The sequence below is a fragment of the Meleagris gallopavo genome, chromosome 12 (assembly GCF_905368555.1).
Source record: "Meleagris gallopavo chromosome 12, MGAL_WU_HG_1.1, whole genome shotgun sequence".
Lineage (NCBI taxonomy): Eukaryota > Metazoa > Chordata > Aves > Galliformes > Phasianidae > Meleagris > Meleagris gallopavo.
The window spans coordinates 19,128,303-19,140,635 of NC_139415.1; the positions used below are offsets into that span (position 1 = coordinate 19,128,303).

Sequence of the window (12,333 nt, forward strand, 5' to 3'; positions counted from 1 at the left end):
GAAGGCAGGATGCTCTCACTGCTGGTGGACTTCGAAAGTGAGACTTTCCAGCTTGTGGGCTGCTGAAAGCAGTGTGTTTACTGATTTTTTTCAATGGGGAAATTGCTTATAAAAACTATATATGTGGTATATTAAGGAGCTGTGTTCCCACTGGGCTGTTTCTAGCCAAGCAAGGGGCTGGCAGGTGCCCGGAGTGGACCTCTCCAATGCAGGATGTGAGAGGGGTGCTTGCTGTGACTCCCAGCCCCATTCACTGCTGCTCCTGAGCTGGGCTGTGTTGCCAGCTTGGGTTAGAAAGGAATCCTGTTTCACATTAATTTAGACCTGTTCCCAATCACAACAAGCTGCAATAATCTAATCTGCTCAGAAACTCACGCTGGAGGCTTTGCTGGAAACACGTTAGTTTAAATCAACGCTGTAAGCTGAACTGGTGACAATTTCTTGTGTGTTTGGGAAGTATCATAGCAAAACCACTCACAGCAGAGCAAGCCAGCCAGGATCATCCATCTTGGCTTCCCAGCAGCCTGGCAGTGAGCCACAGGTTGTCTTGGCAGAGCTTCATGCTCAGTTTTAATATCTCTTTCTAAAAACATGCTGTCCAGCACAGTCTGAGCACTGTTTGTAGCAGCAGATATGAGAGCGAGTGAGTTTTGCTGCTGACAATCTACTCTGTTTTTATTAGCAGGGCATTGACACTAGAGCTGAAGTGTCCACAGGGACATTTTGGGGTTGGCCCGGTGTATGAACGCAAGGACAACATCTGCTTCTCAGCAGTGCAGTGTTTGTTCAGTGAAACCCTTCATCTTGAGTAGTGAAACTGAGGACTGGACTCTGGGCTGAAGACTTTGCTGATGACTTGATTGCAAAGCTAAAATCCAGGAGATTGGTCCCAGGCAAAGCAACATTTCTGGCTGTTCGTCATGGAGTTCCAGGATGTGTTGGAGTGTCAGAGGACAGGTGGGCTGCAGTTGCAGACACCAGATCGCCCAACTCAGAAATTGGATAAGTGCTTGTAGGGATCCACATGCTGGAGCAGGTGCGGGGTTTATTGGAGAGCCATGGTCAGGTCAGCTATAGAATGAAAGTCAGGATTGCGGGATGAAACACTGATGAGATGTTTGGTTCCTCTGGTAGCAGCTGCTGCAGCGGTGCATGGGACCTACCTGCACCAGCCAGGCAGTGACACTGCCTTGTCACCTCTCTTTCAGCCGGGGCTGGGGGCTGTGCCTGGATGACCCCCCTGCTCGGGAGGTGCTGGACTTCCCCCTGGTGCCCCCGGGCGTCCTCTATGATGTGAGCCACCAGTGCCGCTTGCAGTATGGTGCCTACTCCACCTTCTGTGATGACATGGATGTAAGCCAGAGTCCCCCCTCCCAACATAGCATGGACTCATACAGCTCTGAGGGATTTTTGGGGGGTGGGGGCTTTGCATGGGACGATCCTCTCCCTGTGAGTAAAATCTCTACCAATGGTTGGCCCCTGCAGTAACCGCGTCCTGTGTGGTAAATGTTTTTTCTGCAGAGTGTCTGCAACACACTGTGGTGCACAGTGGGGACCACATGCCATTCCAAGCTGGATGCTGCTGTTGATGGGACAACATGTGGGGAGAACAAGGTAAGAGGGAACAGTCTTGTTTGCAGGTGTAGAGATTCTTTATCTTGTATGTAAGAGATTATTTTTGCTGGAAAAGTGCAAAATATGGCATTTTGCAAACTCCAGCACATGGACATGGACCACCTTGATGGCCTTACTCCAACCAAATGTTGGTGGTGAGAGATTGAATTCAGGGAAATCAAGATGTCCCAAAAAAGATGAAACCTGCAGTTTGAATAGAAGCAGAAGGCTTGCAGGGTCATGTCCAGGGGTCTGTTCCCTCACACAAGTCCTCAGACAGCCTTATATCCCTGAATTTCTCATTGCACAGAGCTGAACTTGGCTCCATCAGAGCTCAGCTGACCTCCAGTCACCCTGGAGTGAGTGTAGCATGGGTTTGCACAGGACAGTATGAGTGCTGGTCTTTAGTGCTCCGCGAAGGTAGAGCTCTCTAAGTAAAGATTTATTAGTGCATCATTATCTTAGTTCCTCTTCTTCTGGTCTGTCCCTTTGCAGTGGTGCTTCAATGGTGAGTGCGTGCCCGTGGGTTACCGTCCTGATGCTATCAATGGCAGCTGGGGGCCCTGGAGCTCATGGGCTGCCTGCTCACGGAGCTGCGGTGCGGGGGTGCAGAGCGCCGAGAGGCAGTGCAGCAACCCCACGTAAGTGCGTGTGTGCTCTCCTGGGTTTGTTCAGCTAGTTTGTGTGGGAGAGGAGCCCAAGGCTTCCTGATGGCCCCCTAAAGCAGGGGCCATCGCCTGGCAGGTCTGGTCCTATCCGTGTCTGCACTGGACAGCAGAGGACTGGTGCCGTTATGTGGTTATCTTTCTAAACAAGATGCCTTTGGAACACCACAGACGATTCATTTCATGGGCTCATCCAGCTATCTGGGTGATGGCAGGCTCTGGAGGGGCAGAGCTGGCTCTGTCTGCTTTCATGCACAACTGCTCCTGCGCCAGGCAGACAGAGCACTGGAATGTGATTTCAACAAAGAGTAGAGACTCCACGCTTGTAGCTGTTACACATATCCGGTGTCTTTTAATGACCAGAAAGAAAAATAGACTTTTTGTGGTTCTGACTCACTTTCATTTTGAAAACACTCACTGCTGCTTATCAACTGTTTTCTCCCTGTGAGTGATTTCTAAGCAAGCTGAATGAGCTGCCGTAGTGGGGGAGGCTCACTGCTCCCAGCCCACGGGCCAACCAAGGAGCAGCATTATCCATGCCATGACCGCTGCGCTGACCCATCTGTCCTCCAGATGCCTCCCTCCTTGCCCAATTGCTATTGTATTGGATTCACACAAAGGCCCCCAACTCTCCAAGTGTCACAGTGCCTCGTAACAGGAGGAGAAAGGGGCTTTGTGAGCAATTTTCCAGTGGCAGTCATTTTTCAATGGCTTAAGAAGATTTGAAAACTAAAAGGGAATCTCTCTAATGAGCCCAGATGTTCTTTCTGCCTAACTTCTTTGGATGCATTGTTTTTAACACATACTATTGAACTGTTTAAAGAATAGCTGTGTAATCTCAGTGCTAGGTCAAGAGCTAGGTTTGTGTTTGACATGAGTTTTGTGACAGAAATGCAATTGTAGTTTATGGAGTGTTCCAAACACAGCTGCAGGCATGTTGGAGAGCAAACATTGTAAAAGCAGCAGAATTTCCCTGGGCAGTTGTTTGCTTTGGCCACGGTAGGTAAATCTTCAGCTTTGCCTTTTGGATGAAGTGAACAAATGTGTGCTGTGGGTAGTCCTTCCTCCCTCAGGCATTTCATAAGGAAAAAGTGTGTAAGCACAACTGTAAAATAATAATTAATTATACTCCTTTCAGGAAGTTGTGCCACTCTAAACTAATCAGGGAGAAAATAGTTTTCATAAGGTCGTGGGGATGTGGGACTCAGAAATTGCAAGTGACCAAAACAACCTGGTAGCAACCTGGTGAAACAGCAAGTGTCCTTGCTCCTCAGTTTCCTCCTGGACAGAGGACACAAGCTCTGCACAAAGGCTGCACAAGAATCATTGGCAGTATCTTGAGAGTCTGTTGGCATCCAAGAAAAGTCTGTTGTTGCTTTTTAAGTTCCTCTCACTTTAAAAACGTTGGAAAGAATGATATATTTTTAAAACTACTTTCCAAAGTAAGTAAGAATTTATCACCTTGTGTATACAGTGTTTCTGGCTGTTTCTGTCATTCAGGAATCACCAGCATGAAAAATCTAAAGCCTGAAGAAATGTGTTTCCTCTCAAGAGATTTCTTCATTCTGGGCAAGAGTTCATGTTAGACCCATCCTCCAGTCCCCCAGTTCTTGCTGGGTTGCATTACGCTGTGGAAACATCCAGGTCATCCAGCACAGAAAGCAAGACTGAGTGGGCCAGGGGAGGTTGTCAGAAGTCCTGGAACTGTGGCCACTTGCCATTTGATCAGGAGCAGATATCCTAAACCATTCAGCCCTGGCATCCCTGCTCGGATCACCAACAAAGTCACAGTCACTCTGAGTTGCAGTTCTTCCAGATGAGACTGAGATTAGCTCGGAGGTGGCAAAGAAAGGGAGAGGACGTCTGGAAGGTAGTTTGGAGACGTGTTTGAAAAGCACCATCAGAACATCCCCCCAACAAAAGCCTCTCAGGTGCTACCTTAAAACAGCTGCACCTCACTCAGGAGAAAAACCAAGTCTGATAGTGGAAAGTTGGTTCTTGTGCTTAAGAGATACTCCCCGGGGATGCTTTTGGAGAGAATAAAAGCAGCTGGGCTGGCTAAGCAGTGCCTTCCAAGTCATGTAATTTTAGAGTTAAAGGTGATGTTTTAAGCCCCTGGGGAAGGGTCCAGCCTGTTTCATCTCCCAAAGCGGTTTCACACTGCGGGCAAGCAGAGTAGGAGCAATGCTTGTTCCATTGCTCAGAGTGCAGGAGTGTCCAGCAGCAAAATGGCTTTGGACACGAACGCTGCTTGTCACACCAGTTTTTATAGCTTCATAAACCAGGCCTATAGAGTTGGCCATATTTGCAGCATTAAGGAAGGACTGTCAGGAGGGACAAGATGCTAGAAGAGCTGCGGACCTCCAGCACCTTCACAAGAGATTTGCAAAAATGACTGCTTCACATCTCTCTTTTTCATTTGGGTTGATCCTTCCTGAGACAAATGGGTGCCCTGGTAGCAACACATCCAAACCCCCTTCTTGCAGTGCTAATGGCTGAGAGCAAGAAAGCAAATCACTCAGACTATGTTAGGCACTTCTCCTTGTCCAGGAGAAATGGAAAAAAATAAAACAGCAGCTGGACCAAAGCCATCTGTGCTTGGAATTCTGTCATCCTTCACCACCTGGGGAGCTGCTGTCACCATATCTTTGTTGTGCATTGCAGCCGTATCTTTGCTGCAGTGTCCAAGGCCTTTGTGCAGAGCTTGTGTCCTCTGTCCAGGAGGAAACTGAGGAGCAAGGACATGGATGATGCTCTCTGTGCATTTCAGAAGCTTGCTCTGTAGGTTAGGGTCTTTTATTATTATTATAAGGGAGTTACCCCACCTTTGCTCTATGTGTTTATTTCCTCTTTTCCCTCCTGCAAACAGGCCAAAGTATGGGGGCAGGTACTGCCTGGGAGAACGGAAACGATTCCGGATCTGCAACATCAAGCCCTGTCCTCCCAACAAGCCGTCCTTCCGCCAGGTCCAGTGCAGCCAGTTCAACCCCATGCTTTACAAGGGGAAGCTCTACAAGTGGACACCAGTGCCTAACAATAGTGAGTGTGCACAGCCTGCTGCCGGGCTTCTCCTGCAGCCCTCGCAGAGAGCCTGAGACAGATTCTTGCACTGGCTTGATCTTGCTAGAGCTGCCTGTAAAAGTTTTGCCTTCCCTTACTGCTGCACTTGCAGTGTATTTATGCCATATTTTAAATTATGGCTGGGTTCGTAGGATTAATTTATGTTGTCGGAGGTGGTTACAAGGAGAGAAGGTGATCTCTGTCTGTGTGAGCCCGGGGCAACACTGCTGCAGAAAGCAGGCGAATGTAGGCTTGCACACCCCAGCTACTCGGGTTCAGTTTCTGTCTCTTCGGCTTCCCAGTTAACCCCTGTGAGCTGCACTGCCGGCCGGAGGACGAATACTTTGCAGAAAAGCTGCGGGATGCCGTCATCGATGGGACCCCGTGCTATGAAATGAACTCCAGCCGGGACATGTGCATCAACGGCATCTGCAAGGTACCTCTCCTGATGAGGGCGGGCTGGGAGCGGCCCTGTGTGCCAGGAGCTGCAGCCTGAGGCAGGGGCAGCTGTCAAGGCTCTGCCTGATGTCCTCAAACGTATTACCTGATCCATTTTATTACTTTCTTTGTGTATGGAAATGAGGGAGAGCTGTCAGTATTCACAAGATAGATGATGCAGGAGTATTTAAGCCTCTTGGATGTTTTCAAGGAAGTAGAGAGCAAACTAAGGAAATACAGGAAGAACAGTTTCACTTGCAAATAATGCTGTGGAGATAGAAAAGAGAAGGTGGAGAGGACACTTATCTCTGCCCTGCTGTTCAGGCAGATAGATGCTGCTCTGACCCACAGCCTGCTGCAATGGAGATGTCTCCCTCAGCTGTGGCACACTCTCCCATTGTTGGGGTTTGTCCTTCCTCCTGGGCTGTTGTTATTTCTTGGAAGCTCTGTATAAATGAGCTGTGGGCCAGGGAGAGCACCTTTCCTGCAAGGAACCAGAAGCACCAGGGAGCAGAATGCTCATCTCCCTGCCTCTTCCATGGAGCTCTGGGGGCTGCTGAGGGCCTTCGTGCTCTGTACAGCACAAAGAGAAGCAAGCAAAAATAATCAGTAATCAAGTTTCTTTGCATCCTCTTACAGAAGAGCCATTCGTGGAAGCTTCTTCCTCTTCCTGGCTGTGCTGCTGGCAATACCAGGTACAGGCCAATGGCAATTGCTCTGCACAGCAGGAGGCTCTGAGAAGGTCCTGTTTCCTCCTTTAATAGGCTATAAGTTACTTCAAAGGCTGCAGCACACATGCACAGGCACAGGCTCAGAGAGCTCGGGTCATGGTTTTTACTTGGCACATAGAAAAGAGATCCAGCAGTTCTCCACAGATGACAGCATATTCCCTAAAAGAGAACTGCATACATGAAATACTTGCTGACTGCAAGCCTGCTGCTGGCTCCGTCACCAGAATTAAGCCTGGCTTTCTACAAAACATTGCAGTAGCAAAAATAGTGCTCCTTTTCTAGCATGTATATGCAAGTGACTCCCTGGATAAGTCCTTGTGGAGCTAAGACTAAAGGTTCCTCATTGGCACAGGACCCAGTGGGACCTCTGGGGAGTTGGCTGCAGCTTTTATTGTACAGTGTCAGATGGAATCGCAGTTTGGTCAAGTGATTTAGCAGCTGCCTGGGTCTGAAGTGTTGAGAGCTCCAGCAGAATTTGGGGAAATATTTGCAACAGGACTGGCAGGGCCAAGGACCAAGAGGCTTGCCTGGCTAGGCACAGGCTGCAGAACAAGGCAGGGAAAGCTGACAGCAAGATGTGGATCTGACTTTTCATAGTGGTACAAACAGGATGGCAAGGCTGCAGGCAAGAAACCCGTTTTAACAGCTGACTGGGATGCATCACCATCCATCCTGCAAAAAGACTCCAGCTCACTCCACTCTCCGATCTGTGGTTCTTATTTCTTGCCATTCAGGAGCATTATCTGTCCACTGAGGCTGGCCCTTGTTACTGTGGTTGTTTTCCACTTTCGGCTGCTTGTGTCACACTGAAATCCTGGGTGGGTGTAAATGGGTGCAGGCACGGGGCCAGGGCTGATGGGGCTGTGTTACAGAACGTGGGCTGCGACTATGAGATCGACTCCAACGCAGTGGAAGATCGGTGCGGTGTCTGCCACGGGGATGGCTCCACCTGCCACACTGTTAAGAAGACGTTTGAGGACAGCGAGGGACTGGGTAAGGACACGTGGCATTCTCCTTAAGGCAAGACACACCTAAGTGGGAAGGATGAGCAGCATGCTCCTGGCTGCCAGTATCTACAGCTTCCCCAGGCACCAAACATTTTGTTGCAAAGTGGTGGGGGGAGCAGAGCAGCTTCCAGCCGCTGGGGAGGAGAAAAACGAGTTGTTGTTTTAAATGGCTTCCTTAAAACAAGCTGCCCTGGTCTGCAGAGCTCATTTTTCCCTTGATCAGCAGAGCAGGGTGAAGGTTTTGCAGACAAGACCCCATGGCTGCAGGGAGTTTGTGGGAGACGGCACTCAGAGAAAGGGGATGGCTCTGCAAGCGCCATTGCTGCTCCAGGCTGGAAAGTGCTGTGTGGGAAACCAGGAGACACAGGGCTTCATTCCTGTGTGTTCAGCTAGAGTGGCACTAATTGCTTGCTTCACTCATGCTGCTCATTTGCAGTCTTTCATTAGTCCAGACTTGTTGATTTTTATAAGGTCTAAGAAGTAACAGAGGAGATGAAGAGTCGTCTTTCCATTTCTTGCCTCTTGCAGGAAAAATACTCCCTTACTGCTCTTTGTGTCTAATGACCTCAAAACAGATGTCTGGGTACTGTCTCCACACCCTAGAGGGCTGATCATATCCTTGACTCCCTGGAGCAAATGCTTGATTGCATTCACAGGTTATGTTGATATTGGGATTATCCCTGTTGGAGCCCGAGAGATCCGGATTGAAGAAGTCGCAGAAGCTGGAAATTTTCTGGCACTGAGGAGTGAAGACCCAGAGAAGTATTTCCTGAACGGTGGCTGGACCATCCAGTGGAACGGGGATTACAGGGTGGCAGGGACCACTTTCACCTATGAGAGGACGGGAAACTGGGAGAACCTCACCTCTCCAGGGCCCACTGTGGAACCTGTGTGGATCCAGGTATGCTCTGGGTTCTGGGCAATCGGGGTTTGCAGCTGGGAAGGATGAGGGGGAAGAGCCAGGAGCTTCCCTTGTGCTGCTGAGGTGACCTCATGGCCATCCACAGGATGAGGCTGGGTGTCTCCTCCCTGTGCATGTTTTTTCATCTTAGGCAGCCAAGTGTGTGCTGCTGGCCCAGGAAGCACGTTTCTGAACTTGGGGTGGGTCTGCTGCTTCCAGCTGAGCCTCATCCAGCTTGCAGCATTCCTCAAAATATTTACTGAGGAGAGAGAGTATAAAAAGAAATAGCTGGTTTCCGGAGCCTTTTCCATATCTTATCAAGAGCAAGAGAAGAGCCCATGGTGTTTCTGCCAGGGGTGGAGCAGCCCGTGAGTCCAAGTGGAGGTGGTGGAGGCATCAGGGAGCTGGGAGCCGTCACATTCCTGCCAGCGTTGGGCCCCCGTGCAGCAGCTGGGGTCTGGGCAAGGGCTCATACTCCTCAGGGGATGCACAGGCAGGTCCAAAGCCTGAGTGATACCTTCGTGGTTTTTGTAAGTCAGGCTTTGCTTCCTCACAAAGCACTGGAGGGAAAAAATCCAAGAGGAACCTTTGAAATCTTCTGAAATAACAAGAAATCTTGAACTTCACTCTTTTTGCCATGTGAGAATTTCTATTCCCAGTTCACACTCGGTGTGTCTTGGGAACACTTCTTACAAAAGCCAGGTGCTGCCCCATAACTTGCCTAAGCAGCAGCAGCTCTGGTGCTTAGCTTATCATTGTCTTGTTTTGCAAACCCATCCTATTCTATTAATTTTTGCCTTATTTCCACTAAAGAGCTGCCAAGGGAGGGTTATACAATCTACAGTGTAAAGAAAATGTTTTCTTTTAAATCACCCTGAACAGGCCATAGGAATGAATAAAGCTTCAGCCCTGGAGGTTTGCTTCATGATTGTGGTTTAACCTCGTTTTTTCCCTTTTAGCCACCTTCTGATAAACAAAGGAAGAGAGATCTCCTGAGTGCACTGCTTTAATTAGTGCAGCAGCAGGAGGAAATCAGGGGTTCTCACTGTGCTGCAACCCAGGCTTGCAGAGCTGGGCAGGGAAGAGGATGCTGGGAGCATGGGGCTCAGCACTTTGCAGAGGCTCGTTCATGGCTTATTTTCCCCAGGTGTGCATTCTCCTCCTGAGTGGCTTCCCTGGGGCAGAGGCAGGGATGGCCCTGGAGCTGTGACCCCATGCCTGGCCAAAAGTCTTTGCCTTTTGCATTTGTGTTTCTGCCTCCAAGCATTGCTAGTATCTGCTAGTATCAACACTGGCATGTTCAGCACCAGCAAATTGCTGGGACTCTTTCTGGGATTCGTAACCTAATTAAAACCTTTTGACAGAAATGTTTCAATATTCATGAAGAGGTTTTGGAAAGATGCCCTTGCTCCTGCCAAAGCTCCAAGAACAACAAAGCCTTGGCAATAATGGGAGCACTTAGGCTAAAAAAAACACATTTAAACTCACAGCCTTTCCTGAGTGCTGACTGCTGCTGGAGGCACTTTGGGCAGGGCTTGCATTAACCATAGGAGCAGCCGCGTTCATTTGGAGAGCAGTGAGAGCCACGTTTCAAGTGGGGAGAAATTAATGACATTCTTTCCAACGCCTGTTACCAGCCAGCCACTGAGTGTTTGCTGCCTGTTGATTCTTCGCTGTTGTCTCCAGCCCTTCTCGCACCACGGCAGTTGGAGTGTTGCACCAAGGGGAGGGTGCGACCCCCAGCCACTCTGCACGATGTGCATGGTGCATACCAGTCTGCATCCCTGGCATGGTCAAATCACTGACATTGACAGCAGGCTGCAGATGTGAACAGGGGCTGGGCTGGGTACCCATGATTTCAAGCCGTGAGAGCTGCTGCAGTGTGCTGCCATTGAAGGGAGCAGGCAGCAGTGCAGTCCTTGCAGGGAGACGTTGGTGCACCATGTGCCATGTTGGGCTCAGTGGTGGCCTGCAAAACTTCCTCACCCAGCTCTGCCTGGGACAGGGAACAGCAGGACCCTTCAGAGGGAAGGTCCAAGCCATGCTGAGCCTTGAGGAGGTCTTTGGATGCAGCTGCATTTGGCAGTGAGACCAGTGAGGATTAACGGGAGGATCCTTCCACACTCTTTGGCAGAGACATAAAACTGAAGCTGTGGCAGTTTTCAGTGCTCTTGCTGTTACTTTTTATTATTACCTTATGTTTCCACAAGCCCAGTACTCTCAGTGGGGTCAGCTGGGGCATTTCCTCTTCTCTTACACACTTTGACTACATGCTAAATACTGTTTCTGGCATGGTTGCGTGCTGCTGTTAGAGCGCAGCAGCAGCAGCTAGACCATTGCTGTCCATGGCCAGCAGTGAGGGGACAAACGCTGCACTGGTACCGAGCTGGACAGTGACACCTGCGTGGCTGTGCCAGGGGGTTCCTGCCTCCTCGAAAAGCCCTGCAACGCAGCAGTCAGACTCTGCACCAACCTCGTCTCTCACCTCCTGTTGTCTCCCCACAGCTGTTGTTCCAGGAAACCAACCCTGGTGTGCGCTACCAGTACACCATCCAGCGGGCAGCTGACAGCGAGAACGAGATCGAGCGGGCCGAGTTCCTGTGGCGCTTCGGCTCCTGGACCACGTGCACCGCCACCTGTGGCACCGGTCAGTCTGGCAGAGCATCCCCGTATCGCAGGGCATGGCCCACCAGTCCTTGCCGCTTCTTCTGTCATCCTTGATCTCCTTCTCACTGCAGACAGTGCAAACGCAGGCAGGATTTTGTGGTACAGGGAGCCAAAGGGACCGCTGTCTTCGTGCTGCACCCTGCATCACGGCAGATGTTTGAGAAGCAGTTGGTGGCAAGAGCTGCACGTGCTCTGGGCCGCGTTCCCCATCACAGCCATATCAGAGCCCATTGCTCGCATTTGCCTTAGAAATTCCTGGGTCTTTGGTTTCAGGAGTTCTTGGAGAGAAAAAAAAAAAGACAGCATCTGCTGAGGTTGTAACTCCTCGGTGGCCCCCACTGCACTCGGCCACTGGGAGCCCACTCTTTATCAGCACTTTCCTCAGCTCGGTGTCCTGTTACTGTGCCGGGTGTTCCTGGGCTGTCGGGTTGGTTGAGACAAAAGAGCTTTGAGAAATCAGAGTGTCAGATGGCCGGTCTGCAGCCTGGCCAGGCCTCTGGAGGGGAGATTATTTCAGGAGCTTTACAGAGAGCACCTCGGAGAGCACTTCAGAGGGTATTGGTGGGGGCAGGACATCATTGTCGTGGCTGCAGCCACCAGCCCCAGGGTGCCACATCCTGATGTCCCCTCCTCCCCACCACATCCCAGGCATCCCAGGCCCCATGAGACAGGAGACTTTCGAGGGATGTGTGTGTGAGCATGTGTGGTCGTTTGGTCTCACGGCACTCCGCAGAACTGACAGCAGTGAGTGTTTTCACTTTACATTGTAAATAGACATCAGAAGGATTCAATCTCTCTCTCTCTCTCTGTCTCAAGCTTTTTGGCTTTCTCCCGAGCTGAACGTTCCCTGCAGCAGTGCAGGGCTGAGGATAGCACCCATGGGGAGGGGTGGGTCCTGCACGGGGCACAGAGCAAGGCTGGGACCAGCAAGCACTTCCTCGAGAGCAGCTGCACAGCAGGTCTGGGTAAGAGTTAAGAGGAAAAAAGAAGGATCCCTTTGTGTGAAAAGTGAGGAGACTTCACAAACACTCATCCATTTTAGGCAGTACTGAGAGCTAGGAGATATTTCCTTCCTTCTCCTGGAAGATAGAGTTTTTTTCCTGCCCTGAAGCAGGAGAGATGTGGAGCTGCGTGAATTTGTTGGCCTTTTAATGTATTTTTGCTACAAGAGATCTTTGCCGTGGATTTGCATGGGTGCCCATGACATGCTGCTCTGCAGCCTGTGCTGTTAAAAGAAGATAGCAGTCAAA

At 50.2% G+C, this 12,333-nt stretch overlaps 1 protein-coding gene across 1 annotated transcript in view; it reads left to right on the forward strand.

Annotated features, from left to right (window-relative positions):
* ADAMTS7 (ADAM metallopeptidase with thrombospondin type 1 motif 7) overlaps positions 1–12,333 on the forward strand; it is a 47,017-nt gene that overhangs the window by 15,995 nt on the left and 18,689 nt on the right. Inside the window, exons 9-16 of the mRNA XM_085233925.1 lie at positions 1,209–1,353; positions 1,522–1,614; positions 2,110–2,255; positions 5,149–5,318; positions 5,642–5,775; positions 7,381–7,501; positions 8,172–8,416; positions 10,922–11,063. Of these exons, the coding sequence (XP_085090051.1) occupies positions 1,209–1,353; positions 1,522–1,614; positions 2,110–2,255; positions 5,149–5,318; positions 5,642–5,775; positions 7,381–7,501; positions 8,172–8,416; positions 10,922–11,063 (1,196 nt within the window). The remainder of the gene's footprint in view (positions 1–1,208; positions 1,354–1,521; positions 1,615–2,109; positions 2,256–5,148; positions 5,319–5,641; positions 5,776–7,380; positions 7,502–8,171; positions 8,417–10,921; positions 11,064–12,333) is intronic.